This window comes from Crotalus tigris, unplaced genomic scaffold (assembly GCF_016545835.1).
Source record: "Crotalus tigris isolate CLP2741 ecotype Arizona unplaced genomic scaffold, ASM1654583v1 scf7180000017576.4783729, whole genome shotgun sequence".
In the NCBI taxonomy this organism is placed as follows: domain Eukaryota; kingdom Metazoa; phylum Chordata; class Lepidosauria; order Squamata; family Viperidae; genus Crotalus; species Crotalus tigris.
In genome coordinates, this window is record NW_024096487.1 from 1,125,242 (window position 1) to 1,151,422 (window position 26,181).

Genomic DNA, 26,181 nt, shown 5'->3' on the forward strand with positions numbered 1-26,181 from the left:
TTGTCCTCCAAATGCTAATGAGATCCATCTAAGTTTGGCTAGATTCTGACACCTACCAGAATGAAAGAACCATTACATCTGTACAAATTCACATGTACTATTCACATTCTAGAAAGTGGTATTCAGCACATCTCTTTTTTGAGACAGCTAGCACCATTCCATAATGGGTAAGTCTATGCATCATGCTGAACTGTAAGGGGATAATTGGTGTTGTTTTTGTTTCAGTAGAATGTATGGAACAGCTATTGTGGTTTACATCCTAATAGGAATTCAATCCATTGGGATTTAGTCAGTAAACTATGGTTAAACAAAAAGTGATTTGGCGTGATCTGTCAATTCAGCCAATGCTTAGCCAACCTAAAGAACCTGTTTTTGTTACTGCTATTCATCCCTGGAGTTAAGTTGACTTTGCTAGGGGAAAGAATGGAAAGGGATAACTAGAGAAGCCTAAGAAGGGAGATAGTTTTTGACCTGGAAAATGTCAGTGTCCCTGAGCTGGGAAAATGCAGTTCTGGCTAAAGAGATGATCTGCCCTACAACAACATCTGATGCCTCCCATTCTTGTGGCTGTTTGTAGAGGATCAAGTTTGAATGTTTTTCTTCTGCGGGTCCTGTTGGAATGCCCCTCCTGTTTAGTTTTGTGTTGTAGCAACTGCCTTTTTATTTGAGCCACTTGGAGGGGTGGAGTGCCATTGAACTGCGGATGGCATGGTCATTATGTCCTGCTTCCCTCTCAATGATCTAAAATGAATGAGAAGGAGAGGATGAAAGGCCACTTGCCTGCACGCAAAACAAGTGGGAGCTAGTCCCTATGTTGATTTCCACCAGGAAACTGCCTCTTAGTAATTCCAGCCCCCACTTCCTGAAGAAGAAAAGAGTTTTGTTCTCCCATGACCCTCATTCTCCTGCAAACTCTGCGCTTCCTTGAAGAGTGGTGGAATGGAACAGGTCAACTGGGGCCTGAGAACTTTAGCAGGTTCTGTCTTCTGGGTGCCAGTGCCGTGGAAGGAGGCCTATGCTCATCACCTAATCCTGCCTCCCTGCGAACAATAATAAAAACAAATGATCATACACTTTCCTTAAAAATATGTACTTCTTGTATTGCAGCCAAACAGTGGGGCTCCGAAAGCCCCTCCCTGTAAGGTGAAAGGGGACCAGAAATAACAAAACAGCTTGGCAACAGAAGGAGATGAATGACACTGGCAGAGACAATTGTTCACTTTAATGCTGCAGGGGACTGTTCACACGCCATTTTGGGGCATCCTGCTGAGCAAGCAAGGAAAGGGGCATCCCAGCTGGTCATGAGATTTGGCTAGCCAGATTGAGCGGAGCTGAATAGATTTCTGTCCATTTAGTTCATGTAGGCCGCAGTGTTTCCCAAACTTGACAATTTTAAGGCATGAGGACTTCAACTCCCAGAATTCCACAGCCAGCAACGCTGGCTGTGGAATTCTGGGAGTTGAAGTCCACATGCCTTAAAATTGTCAAGTTTGGGAAACACTGATGTAGGGTATTATTTTATAGTAGCCCTTTGATTCATTGCAACGCCACTCGATCCAAGGAACAATCTGAAACTACCACTCGATCCAAGGAACAATCTGAAACTGGGAGACTTAAGAGCAAGCTATTGGCACTTAGTAACAAAGTCTTATTAACCCTTTGCAAGGAGTTGTATTTATTATTTATATATTTACAGATCGAATGTACGCGGCCGATGAAAGGCTGAGTGGTGAACAGAAATACATATAGTCCTTATAACAGTTTGTTTAGTAACTGTTCAAACTTACAGTGGCACTGAAAAATGTGACTTTTGATCGTTTTTCACACGCAGGACTGTTTCAGCGTCACCATGGTCACTTGATTGAAATTAAGACACTTGGCAACTAACTCATATTTATGATGGTCACAGTGTCCCGGGGTCATGTGATCACCTTTTGCAAGCTTCTGACAAGCAAAATCAATGGGGAAGCCAGATTCACTTAACAACCTAACGTAACACCTGCAATGATTCACTTAACAACTGTAGCAAGAAAGGCTGTAAAAAGGAGCAAAATTCATTGAATACATGTCTCACTTAGCAACAAAAATTTGGGGCTCAATTGTGGTCATAACCTGAGGACTACCTGTAGGTTGTTTCATGGGGCGGGCACCCTGACAGAGAAGGCACAATTTCTAGGACTCAATTTAGATCAGTGTTTCTCAACCTTGACAATTTTAAGGCATGTGGACTTCAACTCCCAGAATTCCACAAATTCTGGGAGTTGAAGTCCACATGCCTTAAAATTGTCAAGGTTGAGAAACACTGTTTTAGATGATGATGCTTCCCCAAGAAGATCCAGGGCAGGCCCACCCTTCCAGATCGAAAGGGACAAACAGAGGCCATTGTGACAGTGGTCCTACAAGTAATCTGCTTCCATACCACATGAGTGACAGCCAGCTCCTTGAATTGTATTTGGAAGCCTGCTGAGAGTCAATGCTGTTCACAAACCAGCAATGTTACATGAGCATACTTTGGCCATCCAATACTGTACGTGCCTCTGCAGTCTGGACCAGCTGGCCAACAACTGTAGGAGTTATTACTGTACTCTCATAGGCTGTCATACCAGCACATTATGTGGGAGTGTCCAAGCAGATTTAAGATAACCAGGAGCAAATATATATTTAGAATATGAAGACCCAGTGGTCAGCCAACAGAATTTAAATTTGTGGAATATGTAGTCTCTACCAAATGATCTAAAAATAGAATAGTGTAATAGTGTAGTGTTTCTCACCCTGTGGTCTATAGACCCTGGCTGGGGGGCATAATGTCATCACAGGAGATCCACAAAGGCTTGAAGGAATGTTATCATTTAAATTTTGAGTTAAGTCTTGGGGATCGGTGGCCATGGTCTGTGGTCACAAAAGGTATTTAAAGGGGCTCTGTGGTGAAGACAAGGTGGGGAACCACCATAGTAGTGTAATATTTTGGGCACACCTCTCCAGTGTGAAGCCATGGAGGCTTTTCTATCAGCTTCTTCTATTGAGGTGCATCTAAATAATAAGAGGGCAACAATGGAAAGTGCAGGCTGGGGATGTTAACTCCCAGTATATCTGGGGGGCCCAGGGAGAGCATGGCTGGTTTACATCAACAGCTGTTGGTCTTGGCAGCTGAATGGAAACTATATATACAGAAGGAACATACACTGTGCATGAAGTGTTAAAAGCAATGTTCTGGAGGAGGTGATTAGTGGTCATGCCCTGTTATAAGCACTTCTGAAGATACTGATTGATCACTGTTTGGAATAGGATGGTGGATCAGTTAAGCCTTGACCTCATCTAGGAAGACATTATCTTGACAATCTGAGAAAAATGCCTTGGGTTCTGCAATTAGTATAGGTAATACGAGCTGTAGGGTTGTAGGATCTTAGTGTGTTCCTGACAATTGAAAAATGCCATTATTATTCCCCTCTGCAAAGGGAAAAATAGGAAGAGTTAAATGCAGAAACGAAGGAGGGAGTAATTTGCTGAGGTAGCCTAGAAAAAGATTTGGCAGAAGTGCGGCTGAAATGGTGCAAGAGGTAACAACGAACAACTTCTGAGAAATAGAGTGCATCGTTCCACTGCACATGCTTTTGCTTTAAAAATGTTTTAATTTTATTTAATAAGGAAGTATACTTATGCAGCTATTCTTATACAAACATCTTAACTGAAAAGCCCTGAGACAACCTCTCCAGCAATGTTTGCTCTTGTCATGAAAGCAACTAACAAGGCCAGCTTGTATACATGCACACATACAGTAATATATACCCATCATGCTATTCCCTTTCAGGATAAACAATGTGTTTGGAAAAGGAGTAAGATACAGTAAGCCAAAGAAGCGTATTTATTTATTTGAAGTAATTGAACTGAATCCAAATGGATTTGTTTGGCACCCCTACATTCTCCATTCTCTTTCTTCTTCTTTTACCGCACAGTTCTTGCTCTAAGTACTCCAGACCAACTGCGTTCAATCTTTATATTTCTATTCACATTCAACTCTTTCACAGAACAAAGTGGACAAACGTGTACTCTTACACACACTTTCTCTTCTTTCAACCAATTCCTCACAACAGGCCACAGCCTACCCACCACCTTTCCAGCAATATGCCTTAAAATTCCTCTATCCAGGTCTCTGCTTTTAGGAAACATGAAAGTGCAAATTAATCTACTGTACTTGTTCTAGCTTTTCACCCAAAGGGTGGTTTGCACATTTATTTGCCAATCCTCAAAAATGCTGGGCTCCTAAAATGTTTCTTTCTACTGTAAGTGAAAAACTTGGGGCATTTACAAATTCTTGGGTAAAGGTACTTATATGCTTGAGAAGTCCGCATTGCTTCAGTCTTCACCTGAATGAGAAAAGTGACAGCTAGAATAGGAATGAGAAGCTCGCTTGTCTCCTGTGGTTCGTTCTATTTGTCTTTCTGTTGTGTCTGAGCAGTTTGTTAGAGAACTGCCACTGTGTCTGGAGGCTGCCTGATCTGATCTGCCCTCTGCTCTGTCACTTGTTTAATATGTTAAAGCCACTACAGCACTGTGAAAAGGAGTGTGTGTGTGTGTGTGTGTGTGTGGTGTGTGTGTGCTGTGAAGAAGGTCTGAGGAGAAGCCATGCTTGTCTTTCTCCCTCCTCTACTTGGGAGTGTCCAGTTTTCAAAATGAAAATACAGATGGAGGTGAGAGTACTTTTAATGGGTGGAAAGTTTTCTCATCCTTTGACATTTCCTTAGGCCTTGCAAGGAACCCCTTCACACTTACATGTGAATGACCACTGGTTTGGAAATTTTTCTGTAAGACACAATTGGAAAGAGAACAAAAGGTCCTTTATATGCTTTCAGGAATATTCTTACTGGCTTTGCACATTATCCAATGCACATTTGAGAAGGGTGGGAAATTATAGGTATGGACACATGCTTTTCGAATAGGAGATGTTGCATATTTCTGCTAGGAAGAGGGGGCTGCTGATTGCTCCTCCCTGAGGTCATATAAATAACACTCTATTAATGACTCTTGTTTTCAAAAGTGAATGTTTAAGGGATGTCTTCATCATGAACGGGAGGTGAATTTGGCTATTTAACATGGAATTTCAAATAAGAGCAACATAACAAGTGGACGAATGGTCCATGAACTCTGAATATTAATTTAAGAATAGAAATTCCTACCTCTGGTTTAGGTAAAAATTCTTCCTCCTAAGATGGAAAGCATTTTGCACCATGTGGAAAAAAATAAGAGTGTTGTCTATCATAATTCTAGATGCCATTCAAAATCATGGTAGTGATACTTCATGGCTTGGGTTACCTATGGGATTTCTTATTGTTTCTTTCCATCCCACCTGGTTTAGGAGGATAGCCAGGCTGCAGGTCCTGTCTGCTAAAGACTTTTAGCTGGTGAAGTCCGGGGCAAGCCTTTTCTGTTGTGGCAGCTGCTCTTTGGAAAATCACCTTCCAGAGATCAGATTGGCCTTGTCCCTTTTGGCCTTATGTAAGGCTCTCTGTGTGAGTCTGGAGCTCTGGGTGTAAGACAGAGCCAGTTGCTTGGTTGAGTGTTTGATTGCAGCTTTTTAATTTTTTTTTCTGAATACTATGGGTTTTATTTATTTCTGCATATGTTTTTATCATTTTTAATACTATTAGCCACCCAGAGCCATGTATATTATATGGGTGGCCATATAAAACTGCTGAATAAATAAGTCCTCTAAATAATGCTATTTGATTAAAGTTGTAGGAAGGTTCTGGCGTGCAAGTTAAGAACATGTGAAAGCAGCTAAAAATCCTCCAGATCATTAGTCTTTGCCATCATTTTATGATAATACTGGTCTAGCTCAGGGGTGTCAAACTTGCAACCTCATGTGACGTGTCGCGACATATCGTGACTTTTCCCCCATTGCCAGAGCTGGGCTGGGCACGGTTTCGGCATGACGCATCCGGGCCAAGGGACAGCAGTTTGACACACTTGGTCTAGCTTCATGAATTTTTGAAAAGATTAAGGTATGTAAAGGACTTTGAGCAATAATGGAAAGAATTCAATAAATAATAATGTGCGTCTTAGAAATATTAACATACATTGCTAGTTATATTTCTGAGGGCTAGGTTTTAACAATCTTTTAACAGTGGGATCCAATAGTTGCTATTTATCTATTTCCTACTGGTAGCATCTTAGTTTATCCTATCTTTCTTCAACAATACCTAGAGTTCCCAATTAGCATAATCACTGCTGAGAATTCTGTCTGTACATCTAAAGAGTTCCCACATTGGCTGAGGCTGATTTTTATTGGAATGAATGTTTTTTGCTCCAGTTTTGCCTGTTAAAGCCAAACAGCTTGTGCTGAATACCTGCAAAAAAGAGAGCCCTGTTGTTAAGCTGCAGTAGACTGAATCATGAATTATTTGCTCACCACCTGGCATTAAAACTTTGAAACTGCTATCATCACGTCATCCCATTCTCTCTCATTATTCTTGTTACCTAATTGCCACTGTAGCTTTTTGTTCCTAAATTTCACCAGTTGCAAAATTAGATTGCTGCAGGACTCAAGGAACAATGAACTACAGAAAATCTCTATGTATTTCAAGATCTCCTGTGAGGATGTTTCATGTTTCCTGCTGTTCATTGTTTTCCCCAACTAAGCAATGTATGTAGCTGCAGGTAACAAAGTGTTCTGAAATCTGATCACAAAAATCTTGAGTTCTTTGTCTTTACATCTTCTGTTCATCTAGAATAAGCATTGTATAATTTTCTGCATATCCCCCACAAACACAATTTTTAAAAAATTGATGTATTCTGCATTGAGAACCATATTCTAGTGCTAACTGTTGCAATGAGGTTGATCCTGAATCATATATGGTATTTTTTTTTAATGAACAGAAAGCCACTGTTTCCAAGGTTCTCAGATGACAGTAATGACTATATTTGAATGAAGATCAGTTGTCCCAGCCAACCTTTCCCAAATTGACACTTTGTAGGCAGCTTAGTTTGCAGCTTATAAGCCAACATGGTTCAGTACAAGTAGATAAGATCAGACTGGAGAAAGTGGGTCTGGTGGGTCTTCCAGAGCTGTCTCTATAAAGAGCAAGTTTTCCCTAAAGTTCTCACTTTTTTATTGTGCATATTTTAAACGTCTTTGTATTTCTTGGTAGCATCCCTGAATTTTTCCTCCTATGGCTTTATCAACATTTGACAAATTTCTCTCCAGCCTTCTTGTTACCTTTGGCTGTTGGTCAGCACAAACTCCCCATATCCAAAACTAATTCAGAACTCTGAATAACAGTAGCATTTAAGTTTTGGGATTCTGCCAGGAGACGGACAATCTAATTCCAGTGTCAATAGTTGTTTTGGAGTTGGCTCTTCCTATTTAAGATTAGATTTTTGGACAATCTAAAAGTAGTACGGTACCTACATCAATGTTCCTAGAGTCTGACTGAGCTTTGTTTTCCAATAACATGGAATACCAGTTGCCCTTCGCTCAAGGCAGAGGCGGATGGGGGAATGAGAGAGAAGAACGGCACTTTGATTGCTGAAGTAGAGCAAAAGGCTTTATTTTTGCTTCCTGAGTTGAAAAACGAAAATCTTGGCACATAAACATAACACTAAATTGGTTTCCGTAGAGTTTGTTTAATGATGTGTCTAATGCAACCTTCCCCAACTTGGTGCCCTGCATTTGTGTTTGGGATACAGATTCCAGATGTCACATCTCGGTCAGTCTGGTCAGTGGCCATGCTGGTTGGAAACTCTGGGAATTGTAATTTCCACACATTCAGTCAGCAGTTTGTTGGCCAAAGCTGGACTAGTGACAGATGAGATTAGTAAGGATAGAGAGAAAGAAAAATTGGCACATTTGATACCAACTGAAAAATGTCTTGTTTTAGTGTCTAGCTGTATTCTGGAGTCAGACTAAATCAACAAGTGAAGTGTATGCATTGAAGTTAAACAATGAATATTTAATATTCACTGATGTGTATCAGCCAGTTGGTGATTTATTGCCTCAGAAATAATAAAGCACAAAATAAACCCGGATAATTTCTGGTAGAGAGTTGCCGAAATAATTTGTTTTCTCCGTGGTCTCTTATTTTGGCTTTCAGTTAAGATCATAGCCTTGTTAACTCCCACATACAGAAAAAAATCTTAGTACTATCTATCAGAATTGATTACAAGCTGGCAAATTAATAGATCCAAAAACCAGATCTTGGGAAGAATTAGGGATGGTTTCTGTTCTTAAGAAATGGAGGAAATTCCTTTTCAGTAGAGAAGGCTGAAGCACAAGAATAGCAAGAGCTAAAACATAACAGTTCATGAACCTCTTTGGAAGTACGCAAAAGATGCGGGTGGGCTGTGCAGGGTCAAACTTTCCTGCTTGGATTGCTGCGCTGTTGTAATTTCACCACTGAACATCTTGTTCTGCTTCTGGCAACACTATTGGAAATGTCTAGCCCCATATGAACCCATAAAAAGTATTTATCAGATGGTTTCCCCTCATCCCGTAAAATAATGGCCAAGGCTCTTTTCCCTTCAAGTCTGAATTTCTTTCAGTTTTCTGGTAAGCACTAGGGGACCTGTGACGACATTGTGGTTGTGTGGCACTCCTTACTTGATGAGTTTGGCCTAGTTCTGACATAGTCAGATCAGTCTGGCAGTTAATAAGTTTTCCTATTTTGCTCATTCTTTGAGAGAAACCTAATACTATATGTGTGTTTGTTACATGTTTTTAAAAAATCGTCTTTCTCCCAAGATAGCTGCATTTATCTTGTGGTTCTGCTTTTGAAGCTTCTCTGCTTTGGGATTGCAGAATAGAGGTTTCTACCTCATTCTTGCCATGAAGCCACATTTACCATCCTCTCCTTCCCCAGAGACGTTCTTTTGCAAAACTAAGCTGCTGTGGCTTGCTTTCCCAGCCTCTGGTAGAACATCAAATTGTGACAAGGAAGTTGTGTGCATAGATGCTCCACTATTAACAAGAAAAAAAATGCACCAAAATAACTCATTTGCCCGACCCTTTCACAAATGTTTCTCAAGTTGGTGTCATTCTAATACTTCAGGCTGCAACTGCTTCCCTCCCAAGTCATTAGCTGAGGAAGCTGAAGATGACAGGGTTGTGGTCCAACACATCTGGAATGTGTCACTTTGGGGAAATCTACTTTAGCAAAAGAGTTCTGGTTGAAATTCTGCAAATCACAGTCCTGAAAAGAGTCAGATTACAGCCCTCAAAAATCTGATACAGAAACAAGCTCTTATTTCCTTCCCATGCTCCAGGGCTGGAAAATTATAGCCCTATTAGTGAATTGAATTCTTAGCCTAGTAACATAGAAAAGGGGTTGTATAAATACATATTTAACGTATTGTGGGATGATAGTTTAGGAACATAAGTAGAGAGAGAAGGGAATATTGAACATTCCATGCTGCTAAATTGCTAACACTACAAACTCTGGATCAGGGACCAGATCCTTTTAATATGAATTAGTTCTAGACAGAGCTAATCAGAATACTTGATGCAAGTTAATCAGATTTTAAGGAAGTTAGTTAACTAATGGTTAGAGACAGAGGACTAAAATTTATAGAATATTACCAAGCACAGAAGTGAGTGAAATGAGTCACAAATTGCTTGGGTTAGAGTAGGTTCTCAGGGAAATGATACCTTGTTTTCAAATCTTTGACTTTTGGAGGATCCTCGAATGGCACGGATTTTGAAAATTCCATCCAAAACTGTACATAAGATCAATTTCATGCAGGTCAGGAAAAATGAAGGTGGGGTGGATGAATGGTTTTCCCTTGAATAGCAGATTGAAAGTTCTTTCTGACGGACTGTCTCCTCTCAGATGGATTGCTGCTGCTTTACAGTGCAAGCTCTGCCCCTTTCATACATTTATGCATGTTGTGGTGCATATACAAAAGGGGTGGAGCTTACGGTACAACAGTACTTTTGACATTTCCCCCAGTTCTAGGGACATCTTTGGCTCAATTTGTTTCCAGTCCTTAAGCCACATCACGTCTATAAAAAGGGGCCCAGACTTAATTCTAATGCCAGTTATATGAACCATGTCCATTCATTCAGTTGGAGACAAAAGGCTTCTTTTTCAATAATTGCTTTGTGTAATACCTTTAAAAGCCAAGTCAACTTGAGTTAATAATGCTAAATTCCATAGATTAATTATTGACTGTGCAAGTAGTACTTTTTTTTTCCTGTTCTGAGTGTCCCACTATTTTTATTTCAATGATTCTGAATATTTTGAAAAAGAGAGAAAAGCTTTCACCTATAATATCCCCTGAGTGATGTCTTAATTATTAAAAGGGATATATAAACAATAAACTAAGAGAGTGACATGGATAATTTTTATATATTGATTTAATAGATTAACAAAAGGGGCTTATTGGTGGTCGTGTAAAAATATAAAAGCCTTTTGGATTAAGATATGGTGGAATATTCAAAGAATTTTTAGAAGGAGGGTAAAATTTACCCCACAATTGTTTTTGTTAGGTATCATTATTGATTGTGATACTAAGGAGATTATATTGATGTTAAATTTAATTACAGCCGCAAGGTTGTTAGTAGGGCAATGTTGGAAGAAGGAATCTTTGCCTACCTTGCAAGAGTGGTTTCTCAAAGTTTCTCATTTGGCGGAAATGGCAAAGATTTCGGCTTTCTTGAAGGATCAATCGCAAGAGAAGTATGTTGTGGTATGGAAAAAATGGATAGATTTTATACAATATAAGTTGGATATAAAAAAAATATTATTTAGTTTTTTAATAATTTATATTTAAAATGGAATATTTTGTTTTTTTCCCTTCTTTTTGTTCTTCTTTTTTCCTTTTTTTTATTCTTTTTCTTTCTAAACATTTATTTTTTGTATTTATGTTTTTTTTATATATATACTATTGTTAATTATTTTATAATTTTTTTAATTAATGTATTTAGATTTCTAACTAATGTTAGATTCATTTATGGTTTATATCTTTTTTTAAGATTTTTTGATGAAATTTTAATTAAGCCTATATTCAGCTCTGGGAAGGTCGGGGGAGGGAATGGGAGGGTTGGGGAGGTTGGGGGGAAGATTGTTTCATTTTTGTAAAATCTCAAAATTTAATAAAAAATATCTTTGGAACAAAAGGGGCTTATTGGGAATCTCATAAGAAGGGACAAAAAATTGAAAAGAAATCAAGTTCTAAGACATTTTTTGAATGGATTAAAGATTAAGATTGTTAGAAGTAAAAGGAAAGAATATAAAGTTGGTTTATTTGATCATGGCTAAAATAGATATGCTATTATTTCTGGTAACACTTAATGGACTAACACCAGGACTGAAATGACAATGATTTATGAATATGTTTATAGATAAGGGATAGAATACGGGAAGAAGAGATCATTTGTTGTATTTTAAGAGATGATATTACTAGAATTGCTTATACTTGTGACGAAGGTGACAAATCTCATCTATATCTATATATCTATGTCATCAATGGATATAGATATATACCCACAATACACATGTATATTACTATATTTTTAGGTTTCTTTCTCTTTTTTTCTTTTTCTTTTCTGCACCTTCTATTTGTTCTTTTTATTCTGTCTTTTTTAGTTTGAATTAGTTTTTATTGTTGTAATCATAAACTTTAATATATTTACTATTAAAATACTTTTTCCATATTTTGATCATTTTATATATTTCCATCATTGTTCATTGTTTGAATGAGCTAAAAAGCCCCAAGTTTTCACAGGGAATCTCTGCCTTGGGAAATACTGATTTTAGAATGCATTCTCATACATAGGTAAAAGATAAACATAAAATACTATCTCAAGATTAAATGAATTGGCTTTTTTTTTCCTATTGGAGAGTTATTGGGTAGCTTGCAATGTGATATTGTGAGACTACATTTAAGATGAAATATTAGAACATACCGATATACACTTCTAATATCAGGAAATGCATTATGAAGAACAGGAAGCATAGCATCTCTACTCTCTGGAATTGTATATGCTGTCTATAGCAATGACGATGAATTTGACCTCTGTGAATTAGGACCGATTTAGTAGTTATGATATAGTAGACTAAGGAGATGGATTGCAGCTAGCGCCTTGGAAGTATCTAAGTATCAGAGTTTTGGCAGAATGTTGTGGCTTCAAGTAAGGGGAGACTGAATACCATCAAGGACTGTTTTGGAATGCACAGGATGCTCAATAGCTGTTAATTGAAATCGACATGAAGGCATTGCCTGTCCAGTCACCAATGATTAAAAAGTCCATCTTCCATCAAGTGAGTAGTCCAACAAATCAGTTGGCTATGCCTAACTTAGGTCTTAAAACTAGGATTTTCCCCTAAGTTATATTTAGAGGTCCTGATTGTGAATATAGTTTAAAAGCATGGTGCTATTACAGATTAACCTTTTCTCTAGGAACATGATCTAGAGATAATATGTACAATTATACTATATAGAGGTGGTTAAATACATTTTGAGTACAATATCAAGAGGTGTTTTACCAATAAGTATAGGAAAGAATAGGAATGTGCCATGCCACAGCGGATAAAAATGCTGAGCTTGTCAGCTGGAAAGTTGACAACACAGGTTCGAGATCCAATGCCACTCAACAGGGTGAGCTCCCACTACTTACCCCAGCTGCTATCCACCTGGCAGTTTCAAAAACATGCAAATGCGAGTAGATAAATAGGTATCACTTCAGTGGGAAGATAACAGCGTTCCATGCACCTTTGGTGTATAGTTATGCTGCTCACATGACCATGGAAATGTCTTCAGACAACTTTGGCTCCCTCAGCTAAGAAATAGAGATGAGCACTGCCCCCTAGAAATGGGGATGAATGGACAGGGCAAACTTTTACCTTTATAGGAAAGAATGATGCTTGGTTGGGTATTAAAAACTAGGAAGTGACAATACTCTAGGATTTCTGAAAGACAGGAGATAAGAACAATAACTGCTATCTGACAGAGATGGTAAACAGACAGTTGTCTGTTTGAGATACTAGCAGTTATCCTGGAAGAAGTGTCTGCAGTTCTGTTAATGCAGGATCCTGCAGCTCAGTTTCTCTTGAAGTAATCTTGTAACTTTACCTTAGTACTTTGCTTATTTTGCAGTTTCATGGGCTTTTGTTGATTTACATAGAAGGTGTAAAACCTATTATTTTCAGTATGAATTCTCTACAATGTTTCCCTTAACAAAATAAATCTGATACTTAATACTTCACTCTAGATTTTTTCTCTTGCTCCTGAAGCAGGGGTCCTCAACCTTGACAACTTTAAGACTTGTGGACTTTAACTCCCAGAATTCCTCAGCCAGCTTTGCTGGGAGCTGATGTCCACAAGTCTTAAAGTTGCTAAGGTTGAGGACCCTTGTCCTAAAGTACCGGTAGGCTGGAAATACATCAGAGGACACTTCTGAACATTTGAAGTAAAATAGCAATGGTTTGGGTTCTTAGTTGCTTGTCTACACAGCAACAAATAAGACACATTGTTGAACAGTTTCAGAATTTTTCATTGGGGACTCAGGAAAAAAAAATGACTTCGATGTTTGCAATATTTGCTTTCAAGGCACATTTCTGCATTTGTCTGTTGCATTCTTCACGGCTTCTTGAGAATGAAAAGGAGAGTTTTCAATGTCAAAATTTTCTGTGAAAGCCTCAATATTTTTAGATGAACGAAAGTGTATTGAAGGCTCTAGCAAGCCATTGAGGAAGCAATTAATCTATAGTCAGAATTAACTCAGTCTTTTATTTTTTTTATGTAATCACATATGCCGATTAGATATTAATATATTAGTATAAGATCTTATGAATGACCCAATAACTGAATTTGGACGAAGCTTTAACAACATTTGGCTTCAGATATTCATTTTATCATGGAATATTGCAGGAAGAGTGAGTTAAAACATTTTGCCCTCTTCCTCTGTATATATGCTTTAATCACAGGCCATTTCCCAGAGCTATTATGAAACACAGTATAGGTGTTGTATACTGTGTATTGTGTTGCTCTGTAAAGTTTTTTACTCTACTTGCAGCCAAAGGACTAAATCTGAAATAAATTCTGCCACTTCTGTTAGATGGGCTCTGTAAGTGAGTGTTGTTTCTTCCATAATAGTATGTATGAATGCAAAGTGACTTTCTTAGTTTCTGGCTGAAGAATTCTCTATTTAAACAATGGGTCAACAAATCCCTCCATTAAAACAGGATTAACTGTACTTTCTTTCACTGAAGAATTGCCACTTGAGGATCGAATCAGTTTCTTAAGAGAGAAGTAGAGAATAAGTTGCTGTTTGGCCTTTCTCCAAAGCAAGTAGCACCCCCCCACACCCCCACTGCCTTGTAATCAATGTTTCCTCACTGTAGAGGCAATTGATTAATCATGCAATTGGAGACTCTGGCAAGGGGAGGGAGAAAGTGGAAAAAAACCTCTGGTCTTCCTATAAAACAATGCTTGGAATAAAATAGGAGTGAGTAAAAAGATCGGTCAGAGCAGATTTCTGGGTATTTGCATTATATTGTAGGTGTTTCTGCCTCCTAATTATCTCATTGTCGAAAGAACTCAGCAGCTTTGCTGAAAAAGAATACTTGTGGGAAAAACCAAGAACATATCTGTGCGTGAAAGGATTGTGAGATTGGTTCTGGGTAAATCACAAATTTCTGGGCTGAGCACGTGCTATTGCAGTGCCTTGTTTTTAATGCTTAACATTTGTCCCACCAATTTGAGTCCCTAGTTTTGCAGCCTGCTAAGGTTGGAAGGATTTTGGATTCACTCTGTCTCTCATGCATACTAGCAAGGCATTCAAGTGCATCTTGGAAGTCTGAAGTTTTGTGCTTGTTGTTACTTTTAGAAAGGAAAATGATTCATAATCATTCCTTATTGTCCTGTCTTCTGCCAATTTGAAAGTTTCTCAGTAAAAGAAGAGATCCCTTGGCTATTTCTGATTTAGAATCTGAAGCATTGTTAACAGCATCAGGACCATTCTGATACAACAAGGATAAGAGTATATTTTATGCCTTAAAATAACTGCTTTGCTTGCCAGTAGTCAGGTGCCCTGACTTCCAAAGCATTTCCTGATCTCTTGGCTGACTGTGGTTGGAATGCAAGGTGAAGACAGAGTCATATTCATAGGCATGAACCCTCTTCTGGATTTCTGAAACCCTTTGAATGGTGCAAAAAACACAGGTCCTGTTTTTAGAGGTACTGTTCACGTGAAAGGAATTTGGCTTTCCTCAAATCTGCTATCTTCTTTCTCCCTTCTTTTCTCCCATAACATGGCTAATATAACTGAGCCGAGGTGGCACAGCAATTAGAGTACAGTACTGCAGGCCACTTTAGCTGACTGTGTTCAGCAGGTCAGCGGTTCAAATCTCACCGGCTCAAGGTTGACTCAGCTGTCCATCCTTCTGGGGTAGGTAAAATGAGGACCCAGATTGTTGGGGGCAATGTAAATATATATATATATACATTGCTTACTGTGTACACCGCTTAGAGAGTGCTTGCACTTAAAGCGGTATATAAGTCTCATAAATAAATAAATAAATAAATAAATATCATCATGAAATGCTATTTCATGCTATCTGCCACTAGAGAGAGAATAATAATAATAGTAGTGGTGGTAGTAGTAGTAGTAGTAGTAGTAGTAATAATAATAATAATAATAATAATAATAATAATAATAATAATAGTAGAAGGTCATAGAAAATGATAAAATTAAACTGCTCTGGGACTTCAGAATTCAAACAGACAAGCACCTGCAACATAACACCCCAGACTTAACAATTGTCGATAAGAAAGACAAAAAAGTCTGGATAGTGGACGTGGCAGTGCCTGGAGACAGCAGAATAGAAGAGAAAGAACTGGAGAAGATAACAAAATACAAAGACCTACAAATAGAAATAGAAAGACTGTGGCAAAAGCAAGCAAGGGTAGTACCAATAGTAATAGGCTCCTTAGGTGCAATCCCAAAACAACTGGAGCACCACTTGAACACCATTGGCATTGACAAATTCGCTATTAGTCAATTGCAAAAGGCGGCCTTACTAGGAACTGCTTCCATCCTGCGACGATATCTGTAATACCATCAAACATCCACATCTGCCTATCCCAGGTCCTGGGTAAGGACTCGATAGGTAGACAAAATGCCAAATCCAGTCTGAACATCTGGCTGACTGTGCAATGATCCAAAATAATAATAAAAAATTGGAAGGGACCTTGGAGGTCATCTAGTCCAACCCCCTGCTCAGGCAGGAATACCATTTCAGACAAATGGCTGTCCAGTCTCTTCTTAAAAACTTCCAGTTTTGGAGCATTCACCACTTCTGGAGGCAGGTTGTTCCATTGGCTAATTGTTCTAGGTTGCTTCTCTCTTTGGCTAGTTTCCATCCATTGCTTCTTGTCCTGCCTTTTAGGTGCTTTGGAGAATAGCTTGACTCCCTCTTCTTTGTGGCAACCCCTGAGATATTGGAACACTGCTATCATGTCCCCCCTTGTCCTTCTCTTCATTAAACTAGACATACCCAATTCCAGCAACTGTTCCTCATATGTTTTAGCCTTCAGTCTTCTAATCGTCTTTGTTGAAAATGGGACATTTTTATCTGTCCCATTGTTGTGTTATCTTTCTGTTTAGCTATTATTATTAATAACTGTTTAATTATCTTTCTGTTTAGCTATTATTATTAATAACTGTTTGTTTGATTGGCATTTTTGTTTCTGCCCCAAAGCTGTAAGGATAATCTAAAACATTTCTTTTAACATGTCTTGTTAGAACACATATTATTACCACAGATTGCATACATTGCCATGCAACATAGCATAATTAAAGATGGAGTTTTTTCTTGTGCACGTAAAGTTAACCAAATTTTACATTGCATCATATGTGAAATTCTTCATAAATTAAAAATAGCATTTGGATCTATTATGATTTTTCTGTATTTATTATTTGTCCAAGATTCCAGTGCACACACATTTCTTTCTAACTTGCATGTCTATCTATGCACATAATTTTTGCTAAATATTCATATCTCTGCAACATATTTCCTGATAAATGCATTTTTGCTTACCTTGAAGAATATATACATTTTTCCACACTTTAAAACTTTCATCTGAGAATAGCACCAGAAATGCTCAGAGAAATATAATTTTCATAGGATAACTAATTTTTAATTCATTTATCAGTCTGATAGTTGGAAATTAATCACGCCATTTGATTATTCAATACAATGGATGCATTTCCTATCATTTGCACACGGTTTGGTTGCGTTTAGTAGTGGCACCCAGTTAGTTGTAGAATAATATATATTATTTGGAAAATATTTTGCAAGGTGACCTTGTATGAATGCTTTTTTTGTATCCTTATTTTTCCAGGCTCTTCTCTAAGATAATGCTGATTCTTTTCTTCCTGCAGGTGCAGCTAGTAGCAGCTCTGAATGTTCCTGTGGCCGCAATCATTTCACCTGTGCTGTTAGTGCTTTTGGCGAATGCACTTGTATTCCTGCTCAGTGGCAGTGTGATGGCGACAATGACTGTGGAGATCATAGTGATGAAGATGGTTGTAGTAAGAAAATAATCCATAATTAGGAGGGAGGGATTGAGGCTGAAGAAGACTTCCATGTGTTTTTTAATGCTTTTGTATTTGGTTCTTTTAAAAAGGAATATGCCTTATTTTTTCTAAAGGGTCACTTTAAGATTCTATTATTAGAGTCCGGAAGACCAAATGCATGTTGCTAATTTATGAAATGCTGAAACCTGACCACTCTCCAACCACTGTCATTGACCTTCTTGGAAACTAGTAGAGGCAAGGTTTTGTTACATTATCTTTTGTGCTCCACGGATATAGCAGACGGAGCCAAAATCGAGTTTTGCATTTTGTGTGTTTCTTTATTTTATGAACTAGCAGGGACTCACTTGTATTATCACACCATGAAAAGAAGTGTAAGTGGTGATATGAACTCTGAACTGTTCACATTTGGAGATCACCACTCATTGATTGGCAGTTGCAGGCTAAGTTTATAACTGCTGCTGGTGGTAGAGGAAAGTATAAGCTAATAGAGATCTTGGAGATTTTTAAATACACTCATAAATTGAGAATGAGGATGATTAGAGGGGAGAGAAAGTGGACTGGAAATGGAGGAAGGACGCAGAATGAAACATGGTAGCAGCAGAAAGAATATAGCATTCAGCCCTTCTGCTCTGATTCCTTCTGAAAGAAGACAGTCGTGATGGCAGATCTTGGATACTAGTTTTCTTTGTCGTTTATGCAATTATTTCTATAGCCCTTTTTGTAGGATTATCTGAGAACCGATTTTCTAAGAGATAGATAGATAGAGAGATAGAGAGATAGATAGAGAGAGAGATGAATGATAGAATTTAATTCCTCCAAAGACTGAAATGGGAGACAACAAGTACTATACATACCTGTGAATTTGTACCACATTAAACTGAAGAGGATCCCCTTTCCCATGCTTTCTCCAAATACATATTTTTGTTTTGCAAAAATAACCCTATATGCATTAAGTATCCTTGTTGAATTGGGAGCTAGAGATGAGTAATATTTTAAAAAATCAAATATTCTTTTATTTTATATATACTTTGCAAAATTATTTGCTATTGCTTTTTGCTAGGATTAAAAAAAAAAGGAGGAGGAGGTCCAAACCGCAGTTTCTCCCATCTAAGTGGATTTTAGGAAAGTAGATAAATGAATGCTTCCCCTTGGAGAGTCTCTTTTGAAATAATTATAGTTTTTAGATCTGACATTTACAAATAAACCATCTACTTGCCAAAGAATCTTCATTACAAGGAATGCAGAGAAAAATGGGACATCCCCTTTGCATATAGCTTTTAGTACAATGACAGTATATACTGTAGGGCAGTGATGGCGAACCTTTTAGAGACTGAGTGTCTAAACTGCAACCCAAACCCCACTTATTTATCGCCGGGTGCCAGGTGGGCATGGCCCACTGGGTGGGTGTGGCTATGGTGGTCATGGCAGACTGGGTGGGTGTGGCCAAGGTGGGTGTGCTCATTTCGATGTTGCTCATGGGGAGGGATGCCTGTGGGGGACAGGCAGGGTTGGGGGAGATCCAGGGGGTCTCTGGTAGGTCGGGCGATGGGCAGGAGGCTCGTCCTGTGGGGTGAGGCGAGGCAGGGTGAGGCAGGGTGGGACAGGGGTGCCATTGTCGCAGGGCAAGGCAAGGCAGGGGCCGGAGCAGCTGCTGCCGGACACCGTCGGCCCCTGCAGAGAGGCCAGTGAGCGCATGGGAGCCGATGGTGTCCGGCAGCAGTCACAGCCTGCCGGCCCCTTGACTGGCATATTCTGGGGCTCCACAGCCCACTGCCAGCAGTTCAGAGAAGCTGCCTCTGAGCTGGATGGCTGGCTGACAGCTGAGGAGGTGATGCAGTGGGTCATGCCCTGGAAAAGGAGAGCATGCAAGTTCAGGAGGGATGGGACAGGGGGAGGGAAACCAGCCGTGCTGGGATGCATCCGGCCATGTGGGACCTCGGTGAGTTAGCAGGCGGTTGGTTGAAGAGGGACGGTTGCCATCTCCGGGGCATGCCGCACCTGCCCACAGAGAGGGCTCTGAGTGCTGCCTCTGGCACGCATGCCGTAGGTTCGCCACCACTGCTATAGGGATAGAAATCCAAGATGGAAGTGGATCTCACAAGTTTATCTCACTGAAATATCTGATTTCCAAAATTTATTTAAATATATATATATATTAGGGCCATTTTATGTCATTTTTTTTACATCTTTTAATTGTGCAACATCCCTTTCTGAAAATTTTCTGTCGCTACCTTCCCATCCCTTTCCTTATCAAAAGTTTGTAAACCTTATCAAGTGAAAAGAGTTGTGAACCTCAGGTGTTTTGCATGTTTTTAGTGACTTTTTCTTTGGCTTCATCACTTTTAGCAACTGATGGGTCTGCGTGTGTAGTGCTTCATATTTGATTTCAAAGGGGTGCCAAGTGCAGCTGCTGGTGGCAGAAGGATGGTGCAATGTACGTACCCACATGTTCTCTGAAGCTCCATCCTGGAATCAAATATGAACCACCACGGAGCCCCAGTAACTAATAGAGGATATTTTGCAATTTAAGACAGTTTTTGTGGTCCTTTCTTTTAAATGGAAATGATAATTGTATATAATGTTTGGAAGAACTGAACACGTCCTAGTCTTAGATAATAAGGATGGTTGAAGCAGTAGGGCTGTAACCCTACCTGTTTGGGTGATTGTATTCATCTATATTGCTTTATGCCCTGACTTGTTTGTCCCGCTCTAGCTTGTGTGAACAATTGGTTCACACAAGCTAGAAATTGGTAGGTTGTAAATTCCACATGCTCTCCAGTCTCCCATATATAACTTCTAAAGCCCAACAGAATGGGCTTAGCTGAACATTTTACAGCTTTTTAAAAGTGTATTGGAGGAGGGATTTGTTGGAAGTTAAGGAGCAAAATTATTGTCGCTAGCATTGTCGCTACTTTCAGAGCATTGGGTTATTTACTTCACTCCTTTAAAACTGTATGTAAGCCCTGAATGTACCACCACCACACCAAAAATCTCCAGCTTTTTCCACTACGCTCATATATTTATTTTAAAGATTTATAAAGCTGCCCATCTGATACAACTCTGGTTGGCTCACAACAACAATAAAAACCAGTAACTATAAAACAAAAAAAAATCATAAAACAGTAAAACATAAAACAAAAGCGCCATCCCTTAATCATCCCCTTGGGATGCCCCTCAGTAAGCACCAGTTGCTTAAAATTGTGACATTTTAGACTGGCAACTTTCGCAGTTATGGGGAAGCTCCATGCAAACTGAGGAGACAAGCAGAGAAGCTTTGCAGAGCAGACGATGCTTGAAATAGAAAAGGATACAGAACAGCTTGAGCGGAAATCTCACACTCAGATCAGATTACAGCAGTTGTACATGGGCAAAACAGAATTCTCTTTCCCAGAAGGAATCAAAGCAAAAAAACAAACAAAACTGAAATAAGTAAATAAGAGTCAACCAGTTTCCTTGTATCTTCTTCACAATGTACCTCTGCGTTTTGCCTACGCTTCCCATTCCTGGATCAGCTTTGATTTTCTCTTGAGATGTTTTCTTCCACCCTCTGGTTCAAGTTATAGATCAAATTACTGACTGCTTTTTAAGACTGAGTATGGGTGGGTGAGGGTCAGTAAAGAAACAAGCCCCACTCTTCTATGTTAAATTGTTGGGGGGGGGGAACGGCACTTTGAACTCAGAGCAAAAAGAGGGTAAAGAATTACATTGGAAAGAATAGTAATAATTATGTCTTCCAACAGCTAACTTTATGGAAGGACCATATAGAAGTAAATGAGCAAGGGGATTCCCAGACACGACCAAAGGAAGTATGTTGCTGGAAATGGAGATATAGATTTGATGGGATCTCTTAATTTTCATCTTTGGCAGCTTCCAGCCAGTTGCCTGCTGTGGTTTTAGTAGAGTCTGTTTAAGTATTGCTATGCTTTCTTTACTGAATCTTGCATTCTGTTTCTTCTGGTGTTTTTTTTTTTTATAAAGAACCCTCATATTTAGCTTTTTACTGATCCCACCATGATCCAGCACCTTGTTTGTGCTTGATAGTGGTTAGATCCTCTTGCCAGTCTCCTTAAGAAATGCCACTTCCCATTAGAGGGAAACTGCTCTTTATTGGTCTGTCTGCTTTTCTGCAACTAATGGGAGGTAGAGTCCTTGATTGAGGTGGCATCCATCCTTGGGTTTTGAAAAAAAGATTAATTATTGTTGTACAATAGATTAATGAAAGTGGCAGCCCTTTGCATAACCTCTTCAAAGCTGGAAATGGTAGCATGACAAAGAATAATTAATTAGATGCATTCATAGGTGAACCAGGAAAGAAGAGGCATATATATAATAGTAGGAGGTAGGAAATATTTGTATACTTGGCAGCCTTTATATGTGAGGACATTTTCAGCAACCAGTCCTCAAAATATCTGAAGTGGCAGTGAACTAGCTCCAAACCCCCTTCAATGTGGAAATTTTGTAAATACGATTTTGGGGTTTCCCCAACAGAAGAAGACCAGAATCATAGTAAACATGTAACAAGCTCAGTCTTGCATAATGGGTGTTGCAAGTAATTCTTTGATAGAATTTGAAACATCGGTCTTTGCCTAAATTATGAGGAAACCTTGCCTACTAGACAGACAAGACCTTCCAGAAACTGGAATTAGCATTAGATAATTTATTAAAAGCAGAATCTTGCTGATTGAAGACATTCATTATATACATGTCCCACTATAAATAAATGGAAATTCAGTGTCCTGGATAGTATTTGGCAACACTTTCAAGTTAGAGAATAAAAATGTTGGAGTGAACAACTAACAGTATATAAAGATTATCTGAGAACAAGTCCCATTGAATAGTTTTGATATAAGATTTTTATTTATTTTATTTTAAATTATTAGATGTTGGTTTTGATTGTTGAATGTCCTGATCAGTTCCCCAATTTTCCTACTCTTTGTCTTTGAATTTAGCATTTATTTTCTCCTGGCATTTTTCTCTGAGAGACTTACTTCCTTGAAGTCTTGTTCTCATTTCTATAACTTCCTTGTTTCAGAGTGCCCGATTTCCTAGATTTCATCTCATATCTTGAAGGAGAGTTATATTTATCACTGAAGTGAAAATATAGCTTCATTTGTTCCCACTGGATATTTCAGTAGATAGTAAATATACCATAGCCTTTTCTCTCTGTGCTTGACTTCCCATGCTTTGATTATTCTACAAACACAATCATTGCATTTCTATCAGTCTTTCTGAGACCTATCAGTGCAGCTGATAGATTTTGTCAATCTCACACCCGAACCAGCCTGCAACTCAGTTACTGTCTGTCTCCTGAGTCTCTCATCTTTTGAGACCTGAAGAACACTGAATGGTCTTCTGCTCTCAAGAAATGTGTCTCCTTGTTTTTCATATTTCTCCTAAATCTCCTTTTTCCTACTCATTAATAATCCAAAAGTGGTATATTTATTTATAAAGAACTATTTACACGTGTCCCACTTATATGGTATTAGACTTCATATGCGCATTTCCTGCATTTATGTTTTCTATTTTGATAAGGGTGGTAATGTATACAGGACTTTTGATTTAGGAATGCCATATCAAGGCTGTTAAATATGGATGACCACTAGATGACGAGAGAGAGAGAGAGAGAGAGAGAGAGAGAGAGAGAGAGAGAGAGAGAGAGAGAGAGAGAAAGAGAGAGAGAGAGAGAGAGAGAGAGAGAGAGAGAGAGAGAATTTTATTTTTTTGATCCTATCAAGTGGTCATGCAATTTCTTGTTCATCTCCTCCCTAACCCGTTCCCCCCAAGGTTTCTGATTAAATGAGTGCTTTAAAATAGGGATGTAATTTTGTTAGATTGGAAAAGATTTCAGGTATTGAGAGATCCTTCAGTAGTCCTTCATATCAGGAGGGAGGTAGTGGAGAGGAAATTAATGAGACTGAAGCTTGCTCTTAGACATTCATTGAGTAGAATCATATAGGACAAAATGACAGCTGAATCTTCCCAGGATCATATGTACTTGGGTGTGGTGTTTAATTTGTTGGTCAGCCAGCTTTATAAATTTGGTGAAGCTTTCTTAAGGGAACCAGAAATACCATATCAGGAGAAGGACGAGTATTTTGAAAGACTGTGACATTTGCAAAGACTGTAAAGAAACTCTTGATTTTAATGAAAAAGCCTTGGAAGCCTTTTTTCTGAATAATGGCTATTTAAGTACATGGCCAAGTTTCCTAGGGCCGTGATAAAATTTCTGAGCATAGCTGAGTTGAGACATGTTCTCCATTAAACAGGAAGATCACTATGTGGTCAGCAAACACACAAAACAAATATTTACTTATCTGTTGACTGAACGGTGTCCTTCTTATAAGTGTGTATTCTCAAACTCTGCTTATCAGGAAGAATCTATGGGAATCCTCATATAAAATATGGATGTTCTTCCCTATTGTTTAGATTACTCTTGCTACCATGCACTTTCTAAATGTGTTAATGGCCAGGAATGATGGGAAATATACTCTAACATATTTGGACTTGTCAACATGGGGGGGGGGAGAGAAATGTTTCCACACCCATCATCTTTGTTTCAGGATTTGTCTAAGGTATTTGCAAAAAGTAAGTGTGATTTTGATCACAGTCTGGGGTGTGTGTGTGAGGGAAATTGGTGTGAAATTTGCTTTTATTTCTAGATCTTTTGTGTATGTGTGTTATTTTTTTTGGACATATTTTCCTCATAGACATCTTTCATTTTTTAAAAAATGATTATAACAGATTATTATTAAGAAAAAAATAATCCATTCATACTTTCTTAATTAAAGGACCAGTACCTTAACTAAAGGCATTGTTTTGCTTGATTAATAATGAAAGTTGACGTATATTAGCTGAGTTGCTTAGCAGACTTCATATCTAAAGAAAAATATATTGAACTTGAATCTGGCTTTTTTTGTGATTCAGGAAAGTAACAGTTGATGTCTGTGCATGTCTTTATTGAGCTTTTTAAAATGCTTCAGATTTGGTTGCCTGGCTGTCTCCGAGCTGGAAAAAGTATAGACACAAATGAATTATATCTGCAGTTTTTTCCAGGGCTCAAGTTGTCAGGGTGCTGCTATGAATGAATGCAATTTCCTCTCCAGTGAGAGTTTGGAAGTCAGTCTTAGGTTTGTGGAATCTTCATCATCATATAAAGATTAGATTACTTAAACTGCAAATGTAAATTTAATTTCTGTCAGCAGCAGGGGGCACACATTCAGTACTGCCTTACCCCAGGGTTGACCCACTGATTTCTCTCTATGGAGGGACAGCAAAGGAAAGAGTATAAAAGCATTTAAGATTTCTTATGGGGAACATAATATTCAAAAAACATGTGATCCAGATTATCCAACTGGGCAAACATTGATCTTGAACTGCATCCATTTTCCCACAGCTAGGTTCTTTTCAGAGCGTAGGGCTACATTTTCCATTAATCCAAACCAGCATTGTCAACTATTAGGAATAGGGGAGTTAATGGTGAAAATATCTTACCCAATCGTGATTGGGGAAGACTAGGTTACACGGTGATAGCTTTACAATAATCATCAACTTCAGAGTATGTGGATATCAAAAGTTAAGAGATGGAATGGTGCAAAAAAGAATTTTATTTTACTCAACCCACTCACAGATTTTTGGGGAAATATTAGAAGAAGGAGTGCTATATATGTTTCATAAAGCTCCAGGTGGGAGGGGGGAATATAAATATATTGTAATGGCAACAATTCAGATAAAAGGGAAGATCTGTAATAGAAGACAAAATGACGAAAGCTGTCAAAATAAAAGTGCATTCTGGAAATAAGATTTACTGCATTTAATTTTTAAAATTATTTTAACTAGAATGAGTATTGTGATTATGTATATATGCCATCTCTTAGCTTTTCAATCCATTTAAAAAAGAGTATTTGATATTGGCACTATTTGGTTTTGCTGTAGGATTTGTGGGTAAGGATATGCACTATTGACAAGTTAGTGATGATATAGACTCTATAGCCAGTTAATGGCCCTTGTGCTAAACAAAATTGCAATAACTGAAATTAATTGGGGGGGGGAGAGAGAGAGAGAAAGAGAGAGAGAGAGAGAGACTCTTGACTTTGCTCTGCAGTTGTCTTCAAGACTTCCTTACTATCTGCAACAAAAATTCAAAACTAACCAAACTGAGAGTCTTCTGCCAAGTTTAACCAATTGGTGAATTAAGGATTAACTATCTGGAGATCTGTGATTACTGTCAAGGCCAATTGTGATGTCTCACACATTCTAATCTTTCTGTCATTCAGATTCACTGGATGACTTGGGCTCTAAGAAAAACTTATTTCTAGATGCCTTTACCATATCATACATAGTTATGTACGCCTCTATGTGCCTTCCTTATTTTTCCCCTAAATTGAAATTGACAAGAAAATTTGCTGCATAGGAAATTCCTTTTGATTCCTTAGTTATTTGATTGCTAGAAATAATCAATTTAGCTTTATCATTAGACTGCCATTCACACCAGAGAACCTGTACTCTCTAGTCTGTGTCCAACACTAGCTCAATCTTCTCCAATTTGTTGTACTCCAGAGAAGTTGGTATTCCTTCCGCAATAATTCCTGACTTAATGGGGTCTACATTGCACTAATCCTCCACTTAACCATGCTCAGGAGAAAAGCAAAGCC

General features: G+C 38.5%; 1 protein-coding gene across 5 annotated transcripts in view; it reads left to right on the forward strand.

Moving 5' to 3' along the window:
* LRP4 (LDL receptor related protein 4) overlaps positions 1-26,181 on the forward strand; it is a 112,452-nt gene that overhangs the window by 32,790 nt on the left and 53,481 nt on the right. For 4 of the 5 annotated variants that reach the window (XM_039358199.1, XM_039358213.1, XM_039358223.1 and 1 more), the window contains exon 2: positions 17,375-17,524. In XM_039358199.1, coding sequence (XP_039214133.1) covers positions 17,375-17,524 — 150 coding nt within the window. Of the gene's footprint in view, positions 1-17,374; positions 17,525-26,181 lie in introns of those variants that run through there. The other variant, XM_039358232.1, reaches the window with a different exon arrangement.